Consider the following 26035-nt stretch of genomic DNA (forward strand, 5'->3'; position numbering starts at 1 on the left):
ATATCACGGTTAAGGGTAAAGTATGAGCCTTAATGGAGACTTCTTATTACTTTTTCTTTTCTGATTGATATAAAAATGATTTAGTAGATATAAACACATAACGGGGTAGGACTAGATACGTTTTTTTACTTCATCCTACTCCCTTGAACATAATAACTGTGTTGAATGAAGACTGATTTCTTTCTTTTACTTTTTTATCTACCTTATTTTCTGTCAAATTATTACTGTATATGTTTTATGTTCAATAAACAAACCAAACCAAAAAAAAAAAAAAAAACCAGTTCTAACCACATTTCCATCACACGCTTTGTTGTTTGAAGCAGTTTGAGATGAAAGAGGAGAGAATCAAAGTGTCCTTTAAACAGTGGATCAGAGACGTCATGCTCAAAATGTGCACACGTCGGCTACAAGCTAAGTTTCAAAGTCAACGAGAAGCTGTAGCATCCATTGACGAAAAAAGAGATTGGTTCACTTCTCCTGTCCCATGGAAATCTATTTCAATTCCAAGCGGCGACTCACGGTTCCAAATACGCATCGGCGCTCTTTGCCAACGCTCCTCTCTCCTCATCCTCAACTTCAGCGGCCATCCATCCAGCCGCACCAACGCCAACTGTCCAACAGCGCTGACATAGCCACTGAACAAATAAGATAAGATACGATATCCTTTATTCGTCCCACACTGGGGAAATTTACAGCCTCCAGCAGCAAGAATGTATGTAGAAAGAAGAAAGGAGAAAGAGAAAAAATAAAAATAAAAAAAATCATCCTTCCATTTTCAACATCACTAGACATCTTGAATAGTTCTCTCACAAACATTTGTAGCCTCTCCCACCTTGCCGCTCAATGGAAGTTTTAGTCTGATTCCTATTGCAATGCAGCACACGCATCATACAGGACAGGATCCCTATACAGTCTGTCCAAACCGGTCTCAGTCTAGAGCAGTGGTTTTGAACCTTCTTTGAGGTACCGAACCCAACCAGTTAATATGCACATTCACCCCGAACCCTTAGTGAAAAATAAATAGTTTATTTTATTTAATTTTTATTTTTTTTACAAATTCAAGATATTTTAAAAAATGTGTTTACTAAAAACAGAAACAAGTAAATAAAATGTTTAAAAAGTCATTGGATAAATGCTGATTTTGTCCCGCCCATCGGACGCTCAGCGTCTCTGGGAGTCTATGGGCAGTGGGCATTTATCGGCTGGCCTGGACCCTCAGGTTTTCTGCATGATGATTGGATGATGACAATAAAGTTGTCTTCAATTCAATCTGTCTGAGGCTGAATCTCTTTGTGATTGACAGTGAAATGAGCCAATTACCGATCTTTTCGTGTGGGTATCCGTGGGAGCATTTATCAATTCTCATTCTGTTCTGAGTTGAACAGGAGTCTTCTTCTAACACTCTCATTGATGAAAACGACTAGCGACAAATTAATCTTGTATTTCTTATGGGTTTTATTGTCGTTGCTGTCGTTGTAGGACACTTGTTAAGCCCCTTGAAAATACACCTTGTTGGGATGACGGGGTCACAGATCATTTTCTTGAAAAGGAACAGAGAGTAGAATTCACGTATAAATAACATATTTTATGATGTAGGCCGAAAATGAGCTTCCCCTCCTTGACAGACCAGCATCCGCCACTGGTGTGTTTGTAAGTGACAAGGAAAATTAAGAGGATAGTTCATAGAGTTTATGAAGCTTGTGATGAGAGCAGAAACCCAGCGATTTCTTCCTTGAATATTGGCCATCATGAACAACCACCAGAACTGCTTTGTCTGCAAGATGCAGCCACGGGTTTTGGAAGCCGAATATTCGGGAGGTCAAATTTACATGGTCTGCACTCTGCAGTGTCCCCTGTAGATTCTTTGACAGAATAGAATGACAGCTGTGCGGGATGGCAGTCATGTGACATCTGACATCTCAGTGGAGAGGGCTTTTTTTTGTCATTGTGTTGTTTGAGGTGTCAGTCTTGTTCCTGTTGTCCAATATTAAAGAAACTAAGTACAGTTGTCAAAAAGTAACTATCATGCAAGACAATGTACCATCTCACCCTTCAAGTGGTGGCTGCTGAGGGTTTGAAGAAAGAAAATCTCCCAAAGCATCCTTAAATTAAAATTTTTGAGGTTGGATGGCAGTATACAGCCAAATAGCAACTTTGGGAGGCAATTATTGCATTCTCAAGTGAGAGGCAGGCAAAAATGATCCATGGGTATACACTTTTATGGCTGTTGAGATATTGAAGATGGTCTACTACTTTAATGCTACGTGATTGTGAAAGATGTTTTTTGGTTGAATCATTTGTTTATGAAATGATGTCTACGTCATGAAGTTCTTGACAACATACAAGTGTGGATAATCAGTGGAAACTATTTGGAGCAATTTTGCAAAAAATAAGTAATGATTTAATGATTATTCAATAGAGTCCAGAGGTTAATATTCTTGTTGATGGTTAAAATGTCTTTACTCTAAAGCACATTTCCTACTTATTTAGAAGAATGAAGAAAAGCACATTTTACCTAATAATGTAGAACACAGTGTATGTGCACTGTAACTTCCTGAATATTGTTCTTGTATCACGCTCTTAACCTCTCAACAAATTTTGCCAAAACTGAACTTGAGAAAGCCACACAAAGCTCAAGAACAACGAAACATAGGCAGAGTTCCCAATCATGCTTTCTGAACTGCACTCCTCTGACACATCCATATCCTTTGACTTCCAGATACAGACTAACTTACCGGTGTTAGACAACAAGCCTGACAAAGAGGTGTATCGTAGTCATCATAGAATCCCAAAAATCCATAAAAAGGAACACGAAAAGTTGGAGAAATACGAGTGACAATGGAGGGTGAAGGGAACAATGGTGCCACTTGTGATTGGGCCGCTGACTGCAGTTACCCCCAAACTGGATGGATGGTTCCAGTCGCTACCAGGAACAAATTCTGACAACCTTGTGGAGAAGAGTGCAACACTGTAAAAAGCTAAGATTGTACACTCAAGCTCCCAGGCCTGTGGTAGAACACTCGAGCTTGAAGGAGATACCACCCTGGTGGACGAGGAAAAAATATTTAAACCATTAAATGAACAAATAACATCATACTCACCACAGATGCTCATGATTTTGATTTGATTTGACTTTTTATTTGGTCTACCATTGGAAAAACATGTCTCGGAGGACGTGCCCTCCTTGCTGCTACATGCACTGAGCAGTACGTACACATACACTACACCACGTACATTGGACAATACATACAGTGCCGGACGAAATATACTCTGCACACAATGGACGGTACATCACAATCATATGCACACCCCACACTGCCCTCATGTCCTCCTGCTTGTCTGTCTGCTTTCCTCCAGTTGTTTGTTAATTAGGCTGATAGCCTGCGGTATGAACAAGTTTTTGTATCGGTTTAGTTTGCAGGGAAGGGTCCTGTACCTACTTCCCTAATGTCTTAACCAAGCTGGTTATCTGAGCTTTTGGTTTTACAGTCAGGTTCCCAAACTAACCGGTTATTCGAAAGCGCAGGACTGACTCAATAGTTGGTCAATATAAGATCAACAGAATACTGCTAGCTTGTAGCCGACGTGTGCACATTTTGACCATGACGTCTCTGATCCACTGGTTAAAGGACACTTTGATTCTCTCCTCTTTCATCTCAAACTGCTTCAAACAACAAAGCGTGTGACGGAAAAGTGGTTAGGACTGCACGACTGTCCGTGTTTTATGTTATGTGTTGTGATTATTATTTTACTTTATGTTAACTGTTTTGTAAAGCGCTTTGTTACAGCTGCCGCTGTTGTGAAAGCGCTATATAAATCAGCATGTTGTTGTTGTTGTTGTTGTTTCTGTAGTAATGTGTCGTTCGCGAACGAGCCGGCGGCTCTTTGAAGTGAACGATGAGGAGCCGGTCCGAATAGGAGCCGACTTTTTTAATCTCCTGTTTTTCGGTTAAAGCCGCACGTGATTGGTCAAGATCCGTGGTAGAAGAGGAAGGAGGGGGGGGGGGGGATTACACACACACACGCACACACACACGCTGCAATTTAGAGAAGGGTTAGAGAAGAGACACACAGCAGCACACTGAGCAGCACGCGAACAAGACAGTCTCGGAGACGAGAGAGCTAGTAGCGAAAAAAACAACACGGTGGAAAGCAGAAAGGTGAGAAAATGGATCGGAAACGCACTGAAATTTGGACTCATTTCAATTTAATTGATGGTTCAAAGGCAGCGTGTAGACTGTGCAAGGTTAAAATATCCCATAGATCAGGCTCCACAAATAACCGACACAGGCACATCAGAAAAGTCCACCCAACAGTACAAGTTGAAAAGAAAAGACAAGTTGTGTCTGCAACTGTTGCTGCTGCTGCAATGTCACAACTGCCTAGATGTACAACCCAGAGCTCTATGAGCCACTTTATGCAAAAAGCTATAAAACCAGCAAAACAGAACACAATTGACGAGGAACTGGGTAAAATGATTGCAAGGGATTTTCAGCCATTTTGTGTTGGCTGTGTGTTGTCGCAACATCTGTCCCCTCAGAGAGAATCTTCTCCAAAACTGGGCAAATATTAACAGAGAGGAGAAACAGGATCAACCCCTCAAAGCTGAGGCACTTGGTTTTTCTTCATGCCAATCTTCGCTAAAGACAAGCTAAAACCTTTACCTGGATGCTGCTTTTTTCTTTTTGTTTTACTCATTTTAATTTATAATTTGTTGTTTGGTATTCAACGCGTACTTATATTGTTTTACTGTAAATAGTTAAAAGCTTATAAGTATAGAGAGATTGGAACCTTTTGACGAACTTGTTTTGAGATGGGTTTTTGTACTTTGTTTTTATTTTTGTAGCACTCCATGCTGTACTCCATGTTGAGTATGTTCAAAAGAATATAAATAAAGCCATATAAATAATAAATATTTGATATAATGTCTATTTTTTGCATTAGTAATTCATTTTACACATAATATTACATTATTTTTGGTATTAAATTCATTTAAGCAACAAAAAAACTGAGGAGCATTTATCATGCTTGAATGTGAACTGACGCTCCCTCTGGAGCCCCTACATCCTCCAACAAGAGATATTTAATTGTTGAAGCCCTATTCCAGCTCAGTGGAGGAGAGGCAACTGTGTTTGAAGTCATGGTTCGATGATAACCATCAGGCGAAATGCCCTTCGGTCAAAGTGTCAGAGTGAGTTGGTATTCACCGACCCAACCGGTCACACAAGCTCATCTGGCCAACGGATGACATCGGCATGCTGACCTACCTTAAGCAGTCCGGCTGCTAATGATTTGAGGCCCCTGGACCTGGGCCTGGGACTTCACCGTTGTTTGACCGGAATGTCTCGCACGACTTCCAAAAAAAGCAACTGAGCCTGTTCAACCAAGGTACCGTCCGGATTTGGTAAAGGACTATGTCACTGAATTTTAAAAAGTCAAAATTTGGCCTGTAACGTAGCAGAATAAGCCACAAAAGGCTGCGGGTAAACCACCAGTCCGCCCGTTTTACCCAGCCAGCGAACAACCCAGTTTGGCCCTTTTCATGTGTTTTCAATAGTCACATAGTCTGTGAGTTATTCAGTATTAAGGAACCAACAGAGGAAACGGATGTAGAAGAGAGTGAACTGACGAGGGGACACAGGCAAAATGGATTGAGCAAGATGAATATACTTCATGCGCCTTGGGTGGCATGACCCAAAGCAAGTGAGTGACACATGAATCGGTAAGAGAAAACCCAGGCCTGCATTGGCTAATTCCAAATTATTGATTGAAAATGGATGTACAAAATTACTCACTCTTGACGAATGGGCTTATAAAAATCAGATTCATCTGTGCTGACCACACATGTTATCAGCACAGAGGGAAGTTTTCTCCTGAAGTTTGAGCCATTCCAGTATGACTACAACAAGCAACTCCAACTAGATGACATTTTGGACATCACACTTAAGGATACAGAATCACGGAGGATGCCATTTGTGCGGTAGTTCCAGACATTGACAAATGTGCAAATTATGTAAGACAGATGTCAATCAATATACGTACGTAGAGTGAATTATGAGTCAACTGTTTAAGGAGTTGTTGGCAAGAAGGAAAAATACATTACAATGTCTGCTGGATTCAGTGAGCATAGTCTGATAGCACTTACCAGAGCAAAGAAACCGGAAGAGGTCGTGACCAGTACGTGAAGGGTTCAAAAGAATTTTACCTTTCTTTGTTTTAGTTGATTTGCCACTGATGGTGTCGAAGAGGGTGACCTGGTGGTCGACTGGTTACTGGTTCCTCTTCCTCACAGTGCAGAGGTGCAAGGTTTGATTCCGGCTCCAGCCTTCCTGTGTGAAGTTTGCATGTCAAGTCGTTAAGATTGCACGACTGTCTGTGTCTTATGTGTTGTGTTGTATTATTTTGTCATTTTATGTTAACTGCCCGCGCCACCCGCAGCGGCTCCTCTTGTTGTCTGAGAGGGAAGAAATTTCATCTGTGCTGTATGTTGCACATACTGCACATTTGGCAATAAAGTTGTACTTGACTTGATTTGACTAGACTTGATGTTCTCCAAGCGCTTGCATGGGTTTTCTCTTTGCGGGGCAGGCAAATGGAACACGCTAAATCAGTGGTCACCAAACTACGGCCCGCGGGCCGAATCCGGCCCGCCTCCACATTTGGTCCGGCCCCCCTGAACAATACCAGAGAGTCTTTTGATTTATTTTCATTTATGTATACTTGTATTTTATCTATCTATTATATATAAAATTAGGCTTTTGCAATGAATTATTCCTTAGTTATGAACAATTTTCATGATTAACTATTAGCTAGTAACAATTTCATAAACACATACAGTATAACGTGACATTTGTTCCATCCTCCTGCGGTCTGTGCCGTTATCTTGTAACCCCAGAAAAAAAATCCTAAACCCGTCCCTCTCAAAGAGAATGTAATCATGGCGAAAAGGTGAGGTAAGAGGAAAAAAAAATATCCAGAATACAGGAAATTTATCCCAAAATGGAGAAAGCTTTTTTTTTTCAATGCAAAGAAAAGATTGTCTGTCTCATCTGTCGGTGGCGGTATTCAAAGAATACAATCCGCGGAGACAACAACAAGTACGATTTTTTGCATGGGCAAATGAGAGGAGACAAACTGTCAACGCTAAAAAGAGGAACGTTAGCTCAGCAAAATACATTTGTATGTCAAGCTCAGCTGAACCAGCCATCTGTTTGGGCTAGCTTTTGGTTTGCTCAACTGACAGAAAGCAGCTGTAAGGAGAGTTTGTCAAGAAATGCATGAATGCTGTCGCAGAGGTGGTGTGTCCCGAGAAGAAAGACATCTTTATTACCGTGAGTGTATCAAAAAAAGTTATTTGATTTTGTGTGGGTTTCTGGGAAATAATACATTTTTACATCTAGGTACTCTTGCAGTCACACTTTTGCTGTTACAAACTGACCCCGGCCCCCCCATCAGAGAGGCGAAAAGTTATGTGGCCATCACAGGAAAAAGTTTGGGGACCACTGCTCAAAATTGTCCCTCGCTGTGAGTGTGAGAGTGGATGGTTGTTTATCTATGTGTGCCCTGCAATTGGCTGGCAACCACTTCAGGGTATTCCCCACCTACAACTCCAAGACGACTGGGATTGACTCCAGCACGCCCCACGACCCTTGTGAGGATATACAGATCAGAAAATGGATGGTGTAGAAGAACACTCGCCTGATTTGTGCGTGGAAGCGTGGAATCGGCACCACTCGGTGACGGTGTGGATGTGGGAGTGAATAGTTGTTCATGTAACTGGCTGGCATCCAGTTCAGGTCGTAGTCTGCCTTCTGCCTGAAGTCAGCTGCGATAGGTTCTCGCACCACCGGGACCCTGTTCAGGATAAGCAATGCTGAGAATGGATGGGTTGATTGTTTTAATTGTTGCAATGTGCAAAACATTCAGAGTGGGTATTGGAGTACTGATGCTCGTCTTGGCAGCCCTGAATGTCTGCAGATTTTATCCTTTTTTGTGGCAGCGCCAAGCCAGACCCTGATGGATGACCAAAGGACCGATTCCAAATTGCTTCAAGAGCATCTGTGGAGGACCGGGGTCCTCAGCAGCCTCGGGTCGTCCTCCGCTGGGACCTTTTCAGAATGAAGTTGATTATGGTCTCTGACTTCCAGAGTAACAGCAATTCCCAGGAACTCGAAGGTCATGATGGTAGACACAGTGCAGTTAGGCAAATCGCTGGGTCGCTGTGGCAAAGGATGGAAGTCCACAATCATCTAACATTTTTGCAGGAAGTGAAAATCATTGTACGAATGTGAAAAACATTCTTCCTGCACGGTGGTGGAAAGAGGACCATGATTTGTCCCTTTATACTGTCCGTGAATCTACATTTTCACAAACTGGGTGTATATTTGCCATCAATCATCATCATCAATCATTGAAATGGATTTCCATGGGACAGGAGAAATGAACCAATCTCTTTTTTCTACAGCTTCTTGTTGACTTTGAAACTTAGCTTGTAGCCGACGTGTGCACATTTTGAGCATGGCATCTCTGATCCACTGGTTAAAGGACACTTTAATTCTCTCCTCTTTCATCTCCAACTGCTTCAAACAACAAAGCGTGTGACGGAAAAGTGGTTAGGACTGCACGACTGTCCGTGTTTTATGTTATGTGTTGTGTTTATTATTTTACTTTGTTAACTGTTTTGTTAAGCGCTTTTTTACAGCTGCCACTATTGTGAAAACGCTATCTAAACAGAATGTATTGTTTTGTATTGTATTGTATTATACATCACGGCTAATAATAGTATACTTGCCATTTCTTTTTATTTGGCAGTGCTGACGAGTAACGGCAATTGAGTCATTTTTTAACTGTAAATATATCATTTTATTTACCCTCTTACATTTTGCTTAAAATATGCATTTCCTAAGTATATCAACACGTACCATGCAAACACGTGACAGTTTACCGAAACAAGACAGTGGATGGATGGATGGATGGATGGAAGACAGTATGCTTTCTTAAATAATACTGTATGGCAAAGTTGAGGTTAGCATGTTGTCTTGGCCCTTGGAAAGCGTTGCAGTTTATGATGTGGCCCTTTTGGAAAATTAATTGCCCACTCCTGCTTTATTCAAACCAAATCAAGCCATTTCATTCCACACCATTTGCATGCCGTATTACTCAACCTGCCTGCAAGTGTGTGGTCAATTCTGTGGCGTGCAAGAAAAATGCACAGTGAGGCAGGGGTCACCAACTTTTTTGAAAATGGCGACTGCAGCCATTTTCACACAGACGTCTTTCTCAAATGACCTTTAATCATAATAATAATAAAATAATAATAATTCACATTTATGTGAAGACACTGATCATTTCTCAGAATAATTGGGAAAAAATGCTACATGTGCACAACTTTATTTCTAGAAATCTGTGACAGTGTTTACATTTTCAAATGACCAAATTACACCCTTTAATAGAAAATTACAATGTCCCATGACTGGTGAGCCAATTCAGAGAACAAGCCTGTGGGTTACTCATGCAACCCTTGGGCGCGACCTGGTTGACCACGTTGGTGACACCTGCAGTACTTACAGGGTATCAGCAGCTGAGATCCCCAGCCCTGATGTGGCAAATCAATTCAGAATTTGTTCAGGCAACAAAAAAGAAAGAAAGAATGAAATCATACATGTATGTATTTTCTTTTCTTTTCTTTTACATTCAGACTGAACTGTCCTTGTTGGCGCTCAACAGCCAAGCGAAAGGTTTACACTCAAAAAATTGTCGGGAACATTGATGGGATTTTTTTTTTTAATGGTTCATTCATGTAGTTTATTGATCTCAGATGGGATCAAAGCCCAAAGATGTCAAATGATAATAGAAGTTCACTGGTGACAATCTTGCTCCTTTGCAGACTGAACTAAATAAATGGAAATTTCAGTCCGATGCACCTGAGGCACTCATCCACAAAATTGACATCAAGGTTTTGGCAAATGCTTCAGAGGATAGAATAGTCAGACCGCATTGATGTCACATTGGAGAAAAGCGTTCCACTTCTTGACAAGAACGCAGAATGTCGAGAGTCATACTGGATGTTCAAAAGATTTTTTAAAAATCTTCGACCATTGACTAAACATAAGCTTTGAATAACCAAACACAATGCCACGGAATCACTAAATCAATGAGAGAGGAAGATGATTCGTAAAAACCTTGAAATCGCATCTTAAGTGGACAGGGAGCCAAAGCAAATTGACTCCTGTCGTGCAATTATGATCGAACTTTCTCGTCCTTGTCAGGAGCCTAGCTACAGCATTGTGTACTAATTACTGACTTTTAATGCTCCATGTGGGAAAAACCGAAAACAGTATATTGCAATAATTGACGCATGAATTATGATATATGCGTCACTAGCAGATAGAATGTGACGGACCCGGACGATTTTGCGAAGGTGAACAGAAAAGAAACGCAGTTCGAGTAATATGAAAAGAGAGATTTGAGTCAAAGATGAGTCCAATATTCTTTTTACTCAATCGCTTTGCGGAACCGTTCTTTTTTCCTCAAATAGGTGTCGATGACAACCATCTTAGTTTTATTGAAAGTCATCCTTTGTTTAATCTCACCAACACCTTGAGAAATTAGTTCTTCCCCTTGGCAATCCTTATCCAGCTCCACTCTTGTGGGTCTATTTTGTTATTTGGTGTCTTTTTTTTGGTCATGGCTCCAGCTTGTACCGCCATGAGTTTTCCGTAACTCTTTGTTGGTCATTCAAGTCGAACATCTGTCAATTTTTTTAACCCCGTTTATTACGTGGTGCCAATTGATTAAAAACACAACAACAACAACATTACATTGCTTTATTTTGTTGAGTCCGCTTTGAGGTCCAAGATTAGGCCTTGATGCCTGACTGAAAAATCTCTCCCCAGCCTTCGCTGTATGTTGTTGAGGAAACAGACAAAATCAATGGTCAATGCTTGAAAAGAAGTGCATTTGCATGGTAATTTGTGAGTCAAATTCACATTTTGTGCCTTGTATAAACAGTGACATTGCCAGAATTTTTTCATTGGGATGGCCGGGGGCTGCCATCTGCGTATCTGTTCATTTTTTTTTCCTCACACTGTCCACAGTCGGGGATTCATGAAATAAAATTTGCACATACCCGTAACAATGACATTCACGCTTACAATGAAGCAGGATAAAAACAAAGTAAAACACATTTTGCTGAGCTTAATTTGCTCGCGAATGCCATTTCCTTTGCAGTAGCTTTGCTTTTGTGTAATCTTTCATAGTCTAATTCATGCGCCCTAATTCATGGGAAAATTTATATATTGACTGGGCTGGGTCAAATTTTTCCGCAATAATATTATTGTGAATGAAACATTAACTTTTGTGCAGTGACAACTGCCAATAACATTATTCAACGTTGAATAATGTTAACCTTGTCGGCCTTTTTTTTTATGGCCATCGCTGTTAAAAAGTGACCCTGGTGTCACTCTTTACTTCAAATATTTTCTTTGATAAAAGAGCAAAAATTGTGATGATTAAAACCGTTCCATTTACTTCTCTTAATTTCTGCCCAAGCCAATTTGGGCCAAGTCGCGTCACAAAAAGTGGCATAAAAATCTTAATTCATAGAAGAGTCTTCTAAACTTTTGCTCATTTTATTCATGGTACAATTATTCATCGATTGATACCCTCTCTTTTCACATGTAGGTGGGCAGAATTTTTTTGGAACGGACCTGCATAGTGGAACTCATTCCGACCTCAGGTTTGGGACAGTTGTGATACTGGTCCGGCCACCGCATGCATTATTACACCCATCACCCCCCTGCCCTCCACTCTGACATCTCTTAAATTCCCCAGAATTGGAGCTGGAAGGTCCGGTTTGAACTTTTGGGGAGTAAAACTAGTTTGGCAGCAGGGTGGGGATTGCAAAGTAAAAGGGAATGTTGGGGGCAGTGTTCATGAAGCTTGGGCGGGTGGTTGTGGTGGATTGGTGGTGTATAAAAAACGCAAAGCCCAAAAGGTTTGCATCAGTGTCCCAGAGCACTGGTGCAGAAAGCCTCACCAACCCGTCGGAACAAAGCGCCGTGTGTGCTGCGCAAACATGGCACCTGTCCTGCACACCGTGGCGGTCATATTTGCATCTTTCTTTCTGCAAAGTGCATCATCGGCTCATCTCAATGACACGTAAGTAGAGCCAATCTTGACTTTTGCCTCAGCTGAACTCTGGCCGCAGCCCTTGACATCGAAATGGATCGAACTACCAATAGCAAGCTGCCGTTGTGCTTTCGTCTTCAAATAAATTACATTAAAATAACACTCACTTGCTGCTGCTTTTGTACTTCCTGAAAAGACACATTGTAAAACAATGTCGAGTTCCTTTCACGTCCTTGACTTTCCTGGATGTATTTCATCTGCTATCTTCATGATTGATGCAACTCGAAATGTCATTTTGTCAACATGAGCATTCATTCTTCCCAGAGTACCGGTAGGTGCTCCCACAGACGAATGAAGATCGTCAGCGTTGATTTCAAACTTTGACTTGAAAATGGATGTCTGACTTTTGACGATTTCATAATTTGCTCTCTATGCTGTCTGCCCTAGAAATTGCCGCGATGTGTCCTCAAATTGTTTACTAGCGCATTATTGGCCTTCTCTCCCTCTGTGCAGCATCTTTGCCGTGACCGTGAGCTCCCAGGTGAGAGGAGGGTCGCAGGAAACACTGTGCGCCCTCATCCAGGGGCCCATGGAGCCCGTCGCATTGTCTATCACCTTGGACAGCACCGTCATCCTGGAGAAGTACGTCAACCACGACTTGTACGATTGCCTGAAATTTCAGGTGCGTTGTCATCGACCCAAGTCTAAATCCACGTCTAGACCTGCAGAGAACAGAGACCGGTGATCATCATATCTGTACAAGTTTACAGTCTCTCTGTTGTCTTGCCTGTGTGTGTGTGTGTGTGTGTGTGTGTGTGTGTGTGTGTGTGTGTGTGTGTGTGTGTGTGTGTGTGTGTGTGTTTTCCTTGGCACTGTAGGTCCCGGTAGTGCGCACTCGTACTGTGGCAACCATAAACGTCACTGTGAAAGGGGAGAATGCCACCATGAACAAGAAGACCAAAATCCTCATTCAGCCCCCTGCGTTCATCCACATTGTCCAGACCGATAAGCCCATCTACAAACCCGGGCAGACCGGTACGTATCACCACAATCAGACAGTCCAAATATTGAGAGTTGAGTGACTGCTTTGGGGCAAGGCAGGAACGTTGAATCAGTTCAAACTCCAAAAGAGGCGATGAACCGAGCTGTCAAGGAGAACTGTTGCTATTTGCGCATCACTTCGGAATCCTTGCCGAAGGCCCGTTCATGCTGTAGAGTTGTTGGCCAATGAGTAATGGACATTTCGTTATTTTCTTGCGGTGGACATTCTACCATCTTTTCAGAAAAATCCCCTGAAATCCAAGGTCACAGGTCCGCTCATTAGTGACAAACGGGTGAACGCCTCATCAGTCTCGCCTTCTCTCTGTGACTGGTTAGTTTTCCTCAGGCGCAGTCGCTGATTGCAAACCAAATTTGAGACACTAAATGGGGCCAGAGAGTGCACGTTTTTTTTTCACAAATTTTACTTACTCCTGCCATGGTCAAAGTCATCATATCACAATCTGAGTCCTTTCCAAATACATTTCACATAGAAATTGTCGACCTCGACAACCCACCGAACAGAGCGAAAAATGCCCTCCTTCCGGCTTTCCCTGCATGTCATGTTTTTAAAGCAATTGCTCGAAACTTTTTCTCCTTGTGACATTCCTTTACAGTGCAGTTCCGAATTGTTTCCATGGATTCCAATTTCATCCCCGTGGACCGCCTGGTAAGTTCTCAAAAAGTTTTGAAGTGACTCCATCATGTGTGGAAATGAAAAAGCGCAAGACAGCACACGAGACGGGAGAAGTCAGTTGTGCACAAGTCAATTGACAAAAATGCATGTGACCCTCCTATCTGAACATCCTATCCGGCTGAGGGATTTTAAAGTCAGTTGTCAATGTATCATAATTATTGCACCTCAGGCCACTTTAAATTTCCCTGTATCATCTGCCAATTGATCTTTGCATTGGAAAAACTGCCAGTGAGTTCAAAACAAACATGACGGCAGGCACCGTGAACAGGTTTCATTCAGTGATTTGTGAATGGTCGAGAAAAAAAACAGAAGCGCTTATGAATGTGCCTTTCAACTATAATGCCTAATCGGTCCTTGTGTTGTTTGCAACTAGACTTGACAATACTGTACAACATACTATTGCAATCTAAAGCAAAGCACAGACATTGGATTTAGTTTTGGTGTTCATGAATTCACCTTGCCAAGGGGATATGTTCTCCCGCTGGTGATTTGTCTGCACTGGGCAGGTGTAGCGATTTAAATTGACCGGGTGGATGCTGGTCTTATCAATCATGATGTTTGAGGCAAAACATTAGCAGTGGAGTTTAAATAGGACAATAAATAACTCAAATTCGTGGTATTTTCACCTGGCTCCAAAATGGATCGAACATTTCAAAAGCCAACACCTGGTTCGATCACACAACCCGGCATTTTTGATTGTGGACAGGAAAGTGGGGAGAATGCTAGAATGCACGACGTGCAATCAAAGAGCACCAATGCCAGCGTGTCATGAATTGGAAAAAAATGCGCTCCAACATACAACAATGCTGCACGCGCTCTGACAAGCAGCTACTGACAGTAAAGGGCTCCTTATGGACAGCTTGATGGACTATATTGAAACGTGAATCGAGTCCAAGCAATGTGCAACACTTCTTTGTAAAATTAAATGACAAGTCATTTTCAGATACTGTTCACGCTCGCCTCGCTCAAGGTACACATATGATGTTGTACGGGTGCTTTATTCGAGGGGATAATGTTTTATAATTCAGACATGTAATTATTTCAAATGAGTGAAAAATATATAAATAAATATAAATTCACCATTTGCATTTGGAATTATGCGCGCTTATGTATGTATGTTTTTATTTTGCTTGAAGCCTTTCATATGGTAATGTCAGCGTCCAATAACATTCCTCTGATGTCATTGCCAGCATACGTTTTCATGAACATTTAAACTGTGATGTGATGTTGTGATGTATTTCCAAGAAACTGTTAGTCACGAGTCTGACTTGTCCGTTTGTTCTTTTTCAGTACACGGTGGTGGAGCTCCAGGTAAGAATCCCATTTTGAGCCACACCAACAACTTAGGCTGTATGTCCATAGACGGTGCACATGCGCTTGCCGTAAAAACCGGCACACCTTCAGGTCGCTGCCACAGCAAGTCTTGTTTACCGTGTTTGGGAAATAGGTAGACTGTGTTTGCGCCACGCTGGGTGTTACAGTTGAACGAGGGGGTATTTTTCTTTGACACGCCCCCGGCACATAACACAATTTGGGGTGACTAAAAGTAGACGTGACTTTAGAGCAGGTAAAACCAGGTCCAAGTTGTGGTGCGGTGAGAGTAACGGCAGACAGATTCTACGTTCAACGGACATGTGTGATGGATCTCATTGTATTTCATTCATGGATATCACAACAGCATTGATAGAACCCCATATGAAAACTAGCCACCCCCCTTGGCCGTGACACAGCTGTGCAGGTGGAGGGTGTCAAAACGGTCGAAGGTGGTCTTCAATCGCCCTCTTTATAGTGGTGATCTGTAATGTGATGGCCCTTGCCAACATGACATCATCCACCTGTGGAGTTCTGCCTGCAGTACCTTGTGAACGTATTCTGTTCGTGTGTGCGAATCATTGCTGCTTCCACAATGTCAAGTCAAGTGAAGTCAAGTCAACAGTATTTATAGAGCACTTTCAAACAGCCATTGCTGCATACAAAATTGCTGTACATGGAGCAATTTAACATGGACAATAAACAGTAAGGCAAATCGGTAATAAAGGCGGTAGAAAGCACCAAACAGTAAAACCAAGAACAAATCTAAGTCATGCTGAGTCGAATGCCAAAGAAAACAAGTGAGTCTTGAGGAGGGCTTTGAAGATTGGCAGCGTGGAGGCTTGCCGAATGTTCAGTGGGAGGTCATTCCAGAGAGAGGGACCAGCAACAGAAAAGGCTCGATCCCCTCTGAGCCTCAGTTTAGTTCTTGGTACTTCTAATAATGTCTGGTCCACAGATCTGAGGCGCCGGGCAGGTGTGTAGGGGCGGATGAGCTCAGAGAAGTAAGGTGGCGCAAGATTATTCAGAGATTTGAAAACAAAGAGGAGGATCTTGAAAATAACTCTAAAATGAATGGGGAGCCAGTGAAGGGATGCCAGAGTAGGAGTTATATCCTCCCTCTTACGAGTACCAGTCAAGAGCCGAGCAGCGGCATTATGGACCAGCTGAAGGCGCTTAATGGAGGACTGTCTGACTCCAAAGTAAAGGGCATTGCAGTAATCGAGCCGGGATGTGACAAAGGCATGAATTACTGTCTCAAACTGTTGATGTGAGAGGAGAGGTTTTAATTTTGGCCAGCTGTCTAAGGTGAAAGAAGCTGGATTTAACAACGGCAGCAATTTGCCGATCGAGTTTGAAATCACTGTCCAGTTTAAGGCCCAAGTTTGAGACCGTTGATTTTTAGATAAGGAGACAGGGGGCCCAAGTCTACAGGATGGAATATACAAGGGCCACTTGGGACCAAACAATATCACCTCTGTCTTCTTTTCGTTGAATTTCAAGAAATTTTGTGCCATCCAGGTTTTGATTTCTTCCAGACAGGATAGGAGTGGCCTTAATGAGAAGGCGTCTTTCTTGCTCATTGGGACATAGATCTGGCAGTCATCTGCATAGCAGTGGAAGGGAATACCATGTTTCCTTAAGATGGAACCCAATGGGAGCAGATACAGCGAGAACAGCAGCGGACCCAGAATTGAGCCCTGTGGAACACCACATGACAGGGGAGCAGTGCGTGACTCAGAGCAGCCAAGGCTGACACAAAAGGTTCTATCAGTTAGAAATGACCTAAACCACTCAAGAGCACTGCGGCCAATGCCCACCAAGTGCTGCAAACAAGTCAGCAGAATACTGTGATCCACTGTATCAAATGCTGCATCAAATGTCGAAGACTGTTTGCGACTCTCCGGCACTTGATTGACAGGGAGTGAGTGGAGCCACCTCCACTGGCCAGGAATTTTTGCTGTTGTGAAAATTGGCTTTCCCACATTTAACAACAAAGGGCTAATTAGAATTGGAATGGAAGCTTTTTTTTTAATTCAACAATGATCAAAGCTGGAATTCTCACTGAACACGAGCAACAGAAAATTAAAAGAATTGTGCTGTCTTTCTTCAAGTTGTCTGGTGATGGTCACTTGCAACACCACGATGATAGGGGGCTAATCGGCACATTTTTGTCTTTTTTCTGTCTGTCCATGTAGGACCCCAATTCCAATCGGATCGCACAGTGGTTGGATAAATTTGTTTCGGCGGGAATCCTTGATCTTTCCCATCCCGTGATTGAAGAGGCAACACAAGGAACCTACGTTATTACCGCCACCACGGACAAAGGAGAGAAAATCTCACACAGCTTTGACATCAAGGAATATGGTCTGCTATAGTTGCGACGCAATGGTTGTGCTCGCTTCACCTTCCTTTTTTGGTTCATGAGCATTTATTCTTGTTCTTTCTTTAGTTTTTCCCAAATTTGAGGTAACTGTTGACCTCCCGAGTGTGATCTCAATCTTGGACCAGGAGGTCACATTAAAGATTTGTGGAAAGTAAGTGTTTTAAAACTGAGTGAAAATATTTGACATCAAATGTCTTGTCATTTGTCTGAAACGTTAATTTCCGAACAGCACTCAACATTGCTGCACGTGAGCAATAATAAAGTTAAAACTGATTAATTGTGCTTTCCTTTTGCTTCTCCGATCAGATACACTTACGGGAAGCCAGTTGTTGGCTCAGTCAAGGCGGAGTTTTGTCGGAATGCTGTCCACTCTTTCTTGCATTCCCCGTTTAACACAAAAATCTGCAAGACATATAAACTGGAAGTGAGTAGCTGACTTAGAATGAATATTGTCTGTCCCAACGTGTAAATTCATGAACTGCATTAGTGAAAAAATTGCAACACTCTCCCAGACCGATCGCAGCGGCTGCACTACACAAAATGTGAGCATGGTCGATTTTGCCCTCTACAATCATTTGTATGAGGACCGTTTTGTGGTGGATGCTGAACTTGAAGAGCGTGGCACAGGTAAGCCAGTGAAACATTCTACTAACCATCATGTTGCTGATACTACTTGATGCCCGGTTCGAATGATGAATCCAATTTTCCATTTAGGTGTGATGTTGAAAGGTACAGGGCGGACACTCTTTAGTGCCGTTGTCAGAACAGTTACTTTTGAAGATGTGTCCCAATCCTACAAGCCTGGCATCATATTTCAGGGAAAGGTACTCACTCTTTTTCAAGTGGTATGAAAGCCAACTTTAAGACCATGTCCAACGAATGAGCCCAAGGACAAATTGCCCTCAAAAGCGGACACTCAAGTCCAGAGAGATTTGAACCGTAGCGGTCAAAGATTTGGATGACAGTCATCACAATGTCAAGAATGTTGAACATTTAAACTCAAATTTTCTTGAAAATGTTTTCGTACATGAATACTTGAACTTGAAGAGGAAATCAACCCTATTTTTCATGACTTTAAACATGGAATTCTGAATACTATTGTTTTGATTCCAGTAAAATCCACCCGTTTTTATCCATCTCAGAAGACAGCCATTTTGTTACTTGCTGACTTACCCTTTCAAAAGAAAAGATCTCAAACCAATTTGAGCACTCTTGTGACTCAAAGAACAAAAAAGCTAAGGCGGGTACTGCTTAAAGTGCTCTGACGAGGCATCTCCAGGAATGAAATCATACAATTTGTTGATTGGCTCCGTTATTTATTTATTTATTTATTTATTTATTTATTTATTTATTTATTGCTTAAAGTATCAAATATTTACTATTTCATCCAAATGTTTTTGACAATAGATCAGCTATGCTTAAAATAGCTGCAAGTCTTTTCTACCATATTCCTAAAAAAAAAAACACTTCTAAAAAGGTGAAAATATAAACTTCAATCATAATAAATGTATTTTTATATATATTGTATATGGTGAAGTATTTTGGGACCATACAATTTAAATGTTTAGTTGTTCAAAGTAATGTTGCAACATCAGGAGTTTAATTCATCCGTGATAATTTATGTTTGTGAGTTTCGAAAGTAGCGAGCTGGTTAAAGAAGGGAAGTTCAGATGGTGGCGCTGCGATTAGCGCTTTTTGTAAAGACCAAAGTATGAACCAAGCCCAACCATACTTGACCGCACCTCTAATACTAAATTGTTGGCGAGCATGATGGGAACATGTTTGATTTGGTAGGCTATTTAAGCGACCAATTTAAGGTGTAGACATCCAAAACCTTAAATGGCTCAACATTTTTTCCCCATTCTTCTTGTTTGCAGCTCAAATTGACTGGTCCAGACAACAAACCCGTCGCCAATGAGTCTGTCTCCTTATTCAGCCCGAACTCTATCACTTTAACACTCATCACAAACTCAGAAGGCATGGCTTCCTTTACACTGGACACCACCAACTGGAGCGGCAATGTCAACCTAAAGGTTTTTGACTAATGTGTTGTTTTTAGGCTACTGTGGTGCACATTTGAGGAACGAAGTCCTTTTAGTTGTTTGGTTTGTTTATTTAACCAACACAGTCAGAGGCTAAGTATGTCAAGATAAGGACGAGCAAAATGTTATCATCTAATGTCCTGCAATGACCGTATTTTTAGGACTATAAGTCAATTTGGTTTTCTTAGTTTGGCTCGTCCTCTGATTTATACTCAAATGTAATTTGTATATTATGAGATTACAATTTGGACAAGCACCACCTATGCCCGTTCCCTACAATGTGTTCTGAAATTAATTCTGATGCCCTAATGCCACTCTGGGAGTGGGTGCATTCTGAAATAGTCACCAAGTGCCCAAGGTGATGTTCAAATGTGTTGTTTGGTTATTCAGAGTGCCCAAAGCGTACCGGAATCCAGGGTGTCAAGGACGGCAGGATGCAGAAATCAATGGGATCTCTGCATCCTGACTCCAACAGTACACACAACACACATTATTTCCAAACACAAACAGGCATGACAAAACTTCTACCCGCTACGTCAAAGTTTTTGTTAGATCTCGGGAATAATCCGTAGAGGTGGATTCCACAAGAGTAGACACAGAAAAGGTTTTGAATTTAATTTCCAAAAACGCAAGACTGACAAAGTACAACAAAAGACACTGGTCAGAAAGAAACAGGAAATAACGAAACGAACCAAAAAACGCTTGCAAAAGGCCAATTTAAATAAAAATATTAAGAGCTTGTCACAGGAGAATACCTGTACTTGAACCAAGGAAAGAAGAAAAAGGAAATACAAGAAACTATGTCAACAAGAAACGTGAAGAATATCTATGAGGCAAAAACAATGAACGTCGAGAACGGGTGTCCTAAGTCGGTCCTCAAGGGCTGCTGTTCTGCCTGCTTTCTCGCTCTCCCAGGAGCAACACACCTGATTTAAAACATCTGGATCATTGTCATGCTGCTTCAGAGCTGTTTGCTGAGCTGATCATCTGAATCAGGTGTGTGCAGCCAGGAGAGCTGGAATGCAGGCAGGATAGTGGGCCTCCAGGCCTGGAGATGGACATGCCTGGTCTAGGACATGGAACAGAAACTTGGAGATTCGCATCGTGAGCAAGGCTGTAATCATCCGATAGCCAGTTGTTGGTGGGGCAGTTTTTAAAGGTAGCTGGTAACGAGGCACAATGAGAGACAAGTGCGGCCCATGAGGAACCGCCCAGTCTCCAGCAGGGTACTAGAAAAACAAAGCAAAGCCGACAGGATCACGACAGTTTTTGATTTAAAATGGCTTACTTTCACTATAATTGCACGACTTATTGCAGCCAAAGGTATCATTTTGGAGCTTGGTGGTGCTTTCGCCCTGTCAGAGCAACCTGTGGAGCCCCAGTCAAGCCCTCCAGTATTTTATTTGATATTCTAAAACATAAATCTTTAAAAATTATTTTTTGATGCCCCACTTCCCTATGCAATGGTCAAGCTCCCCCCCCCCCCCGACACATACTCTATCCCCAGGAGAGAAAATATAAAAGATGATTTTTATGTCTTTGCGGCGGCCACATGACTCCCCCCGCTTAAACCGGAAAATTGACTTCTTCGTCTGTGTGAAAACGTCTGTGTGCATTTTGATTGCACGCAGACGATAATTTGCAACGTTGCCACATAGCACAACAACCAACGTCATCCTAAATTTAAAATAGCGAATGGCTCAGAATTTCACCATTGTTTTGTTTTTTGTGTTTACAGGCCATATCCACACTGGACGATGACAAAGTGTACATTTCAGAAATACGGAAACCCGAGTACATACCAGCCTATCATGGCGTTCCTGTCTTCTACTCAAAGAGTAGGAGTTTTCTGAAGCTCATGCAAGTTAGCGAGAAGATCTCCTGTGACAAAGACGCCGTGGTACGAGCTCGGTACATCATCCAGGGAGAGGAGCTCAAGGAGGCACAGATGACCTTAGACTTTTTCTACTTAGTGAGTCCAGTTGGTCTCTGTACTGGCAACTTCAGCCTGCACAAGAAATTCGAGCACCGTCTAACAAGCACACTGAATACACCCGTTTCAAACGTATGTGTGTGGGTAAGCTCAGACTTGGCTTTGATTCTATCTGTACATCTTAGGTGATGTCCAAAGGAACAGTTGTGCAGCATGGTCATATCCCGATGGCTGTTACAGTGGGCTCAGGTAATCTTCAATGTGAAATGATTTCATTGTGAATGTGTCTTCACAAGGTATGCCTGTTTCATTGCACATTTTGATCATCTGATAGATAGATAGATCGATAGCTTTTTTGTTCTTCTACTTGGAAGTTTTGACTTGTCAGTCAAACATGCTTTCAAATGTAATTTCAATGCAAAACCATGAAAAGTGAACGTTTTTTTCCTGGTTGAAACATTGTGGATTTCATTCTGCAATGTCTTGTTCTCACCTGTGTCAGTGAACAAAGGGGAGGTGACCATCCCCCTCCATCAAGCGATCGACCTGGCGCCCTTTGCACAAGTGTTAGTTTATACTGTGTTGCCTGGTGGCGAGGCTGTGGCTGACAGCCAGAACTTCCCCATCGAACTCTGTCTCAAAAATAAGGTTGTACCTGGTGATGATCAAACACACAAATGATATATACTTAACCTCTGAATGAAACTAATGTCATAAATGTTGTAGAGAAAGAGATCATTTGAAATCGCCACTGACCCCAACTGTTGCCTTTTGTTCAGGTTTCTCTTGAGTTCCCGTCCGTCCAGGAGCTTCCAGCAGAGAAGACCACATTGAAACTCCAGGCTCAGCCTGGCTCTTTGTGCTCTGTTCGAGCCATTGACCAGAGCATTCTATTGCTGCAGTCTGAGAGGCAAATCACCGTTGACTCTGTAAAACAACTTCTTCTTCAAACCAAAACATGCATCAACCCCATTTCGAAAAATACGAAGACAACACATTGTTTTATGTAAAGGTTGCACAGTAGAGCCCCTTGCCTCAGAAAGAGAATGTTCAGGGTTGAAATCTGTTCGTTGGGGCTAACCTAAGACTGTCACATCACCATTTTTAATGGCTTGTGTGATGGAGTACGCATTCTCACCCGAGTCTGTCTGGAACTGCATTAAGCGGAGAACATCTAACTTTCAGCAGCAAATTAGCAGCGAATTTAATCAGTGTCTTGACTCCAGAGAGAAAATCAGATTCACACAATAGAACCAGCAACTGAAAACGATTTTGACTTTTGAGGACTGCAAAAACAAAGTTCCAAAAATTACATTCCAGGAGATCTGTTTTTTAAATATTTTTTTCTTGTGCTTAAACAGCATGCAACCATTCAGAAATACCAAATTTAATCTGAAATTTATATTTTTGTTTGAAATCACCCCAGTGAAAAAGTTTCTCACCAAGAAATTTCAGTTTGTTGCACTCAACGCTGACCAAGTCGTCAGCCAATCACACGACACAGAGACAAACAACAATTTATACCGAGGGACAAGTTTGAACGTTCCATCAACATTCCATTCATTTTTTTGGAATACGGGAGCAAATCAGTGGCCAGAGAAAACCGGCGCAGGTACAAGGGGAAAATGCTAACTCCACACAGGGAGTCCAGAGACCAGATACAAACCCTTGACATCTGCAATGTGAGGCAGATGTGCTCAAAATTAGAAACTTGCTGTGCTTTGTGTAGGTGTACGATCAGCTGCCTCTGCAGAAGCTGGTGGGATACCCATATGAGATCGAAGACTTTGAGCCATTTCCTTGCTTTCCGAGGCCCATACCATTTCCGACACCCATACCATTCCCTGAAGAGGAGATGGTGGCACGGCGGCGCAAGCGCTCACCTTATTTTGGACCAACCACTCAAAAAAATGATGTTTACAGCATCTTCAAAGTAAGGCTTTGGACTTGATTCTTACTGGGGCTACGTCAAATACTACTGATTTTGGCCTTTGTTATTTTTAGGGGATGTGAGTATCGGGCCTGTGGGCCACATGGGGCCCACTCACAGTCCGTGACCTACTGTTGCAAGATCATTGTAAAGTCTAAATAATATGTAGAATAAGCATGGCCATTTTATTTTCAAAATGGTGTTTTGGATAGCCTATTTCTCGTGTCACTTTTGGTGTAATGAATGCTACGGTTGTGATGTGTTTGTGTATTTGCATGCTTGAGTGTTAGAAGTGTAAGAGAAAAGCGAGCGTAGCTAAAAGCGACAATGTGTTTACTATTGTTGGCATCGGGTTTTTTTCACAGTGGATGGAAGAGGACTTTTTTTTCACTTTGAATGATTTGAGGGTCATGACCTTTGAAATCAAGTACACAAGGACCACACCTTGACGTAAAGTACTCAAATGACTCCGCCAAATTGAATGTGTCAAAGTGGAGCAATCAGTCAGGTGCCTCGTGCTGCGTCACCCCAGACCAACCGTTTTCAACTCAAAGATACCAGATTTGACTGGACTAAGATTGGACAAGTCACACATAGGATTAATTCTATCGATATATAGCAGGAGGGCATTCCAAAGTGAAGGACCGGCACCAGAAAATGAAGTGTGAGTTTGTTCCTGCTGACGATGTAGTTCACAGATTATTTTTGCGTTGATTGAAAGAAATCACTTCCTATCTGAACTTGTTGCGCGATGGTTCTTTCAACAAATCTGGTTACGATTAATCGATGGCTGGGATGTATTGCAGTTCAGGCTTTCGTTTCACTGATCCGCCGCAATGTTTTGGGAGTACGCATGGTCAGAGCTGTGGGTGGATTTTCACAGTTCCTCGCAGACAAATGCAGATTGATACATTCCACACTTTCCGTGGGAACGTTGGCGCATGCTTCAAGCATACTTGTGTGCGCACACTCGCGTGATAAATGAGGCCCCTGGTCTTGTACAACAGGCAGGTACAAGACCAGTGAACCCACACTTAATTCCCAGGTTAATCAATATAGCGGTTTATGTTGAACCAAGATGTTCTGGGAAATTCAACTGAGAATGCAGAATGTGCATTTCCGTTCCAACATGAAAGTTTCCCAGTTCACCAAGCAAACTCCATAATTGAGGAATAAATGTCATTCTTGCTTTCAGGGGATTGGAGTCAAGCTTGTGACAAATTCTGATGTGAAGAAACCCTACAACTGCCCACTTAGGGAGACATATTTTTCTGCAGGTGAGTTTGCAACAGTAAAAAAAATCATCTCTCACTCTATCTCGATTTTGGTGCATGAGCTGCTTGCTGATTTTTCATTTGAACACATTTAGTTTTTGTTCCCAAAGTCTACCACTCCTTCAACTGTGGAAATAAACAGCCACTATTTGTAGAAAAAGATCAAATTATCCAGCGCAGAAAATTGAGCATTGCTGTATTTCAATTTATCTTCATAGGTGATGGCATAGATGGTCTGGTTTTCACAACCACCACCACCAACGTGATCCTGCCCACACAAGGACCAGAACCCGAGGAGGACAAGGAGGAGACACTGAGGACCTTCTTCCCAGAAACATGGATCTGGGACCTCGTTCCTGTTGGGTAAATATGTTCAAATGGCACATAATCACAACTTTATTGAAACAATAAGTAGTTCTGTGAGGTCTGAGCTCAAAGCAACTTGGTGTTTGTGCAATGCCTTGTGTGAGTTTAGAGACGCGGGAACAGTGAATGTGGAGAAGACCGTCCCAGACACCATCACCAAGTGGGCCGCTGGAGCTTTCTGCGTCTCGTCTGTGGGCTTCGGCGTGGCGCCCACCACGGCGCTGACTGTCTTCCAGCCCTTCTTTGTCAGTCTCACGCTTCCCTACTCTGTCATCCGTGGGGAAATGTTTACTCTCAAAGCCACTGTCTTCAACTATCTCTCCAAGTGCATCATGGTAAATATCAATGACTCATTCAAGAAGTAACATTTTGGATAGGATTCACAACTATTTTACTTGGTTCCTTGATGGAAGCTGGCGTCTCAGTCCTGGATCGCAGACTCTCGTAGTCTGCAATAAGCATTGGGAGCCAAGACCGCGTCCATTACGCATACAAGCTTTCTTTGTTTGCGGTTTGTGTACAATGGCTATTTAAGTGAAGACACACTTGTCAAAAATGGCACCATATATGATTTTTGAATTGTAACTGCCCCCACCCCCTGTATTAGTAGAGATGAGAACCTCCAGAAGGACTTGCTGTATTATTTTGTACATGTTTGCTTTCTAACACTGGCAAATATGTCGCTGTGTGTCTGCAGGTGAAAGTGACACTGGCTCAATCGGACACGTATACCTTCAAAAACTGTGACGACTGTCAATACACCGTGTGTCTGTGCAGTGAGGAGAGCAGAACCTTAACTTGGATTGTCACTCCAACCGCCCTTGGTAGGAATAATGACATCACTTTACATTATTTTGCCTTCTGCATCTGCCTATGACGACTGTGATTTTTGGTTAATCATTCATTAGGTAGAATGCTATTTGAACTCA

At 42.2% G+C, this 26035-nt stretch overlaps 3 protein-coding genes across 3 annotated transcripts in view; 2 read left to right on the plus strand and 1 right to left on the minus strand.

Moving 5' to 3' along the window:
* The window catches only part of LOC127609278 (alpha-2-macroglobulin-like protein 1), an 87598-nt gene that overhangs the window by 50244 nt on the left and 11319 nt on the right, over window positions 1-26035 (plus strand). The window lies entirely within an intron of this gene.
* The window catches only part of LOC127609257 (uncharacterized), a 123811-nt gene that overhangs the window by 38768 nt on the left and 59008 nt on the right, over window positions 1-26035 (minus strand). The gene's annotated exons all lie outside the window — the stretch shown is intronic.
* Window positions 11988-26035, plus strand: part of LOC127609111 (alpha-2-macroglobulin) — a 118472-nt gene continuing 104424 nt past the window's right edge. The window contains exon 1 of the mRNA XM_052078835.1: window positions 11988-12159. Coding sequence (XP_051934795.1) covers window positions 12077-12159 — 83 coding nt within the window. The 5' untranslated portion in view covers window positions 11988-12076. The remainder of the gene's footprint in view (window positions 12160-26035) is intronic.

Source organism: Hippocampus zosterae, chromosome 10 (genome assembly GCF_025434085.1).
Source record: "Hippocampus zosterae strain Florida chromosome 10, ASM2543408v3, whole genome shotgun sequence".
Classification (NCBI taxonomy): domain Eukaryota; kingdom Metazoa; phylum Chordata; class Actinopteri; order Syngnathiformes; family Syngnathidae; genus Hippocampus; species Hippocampus zosterae.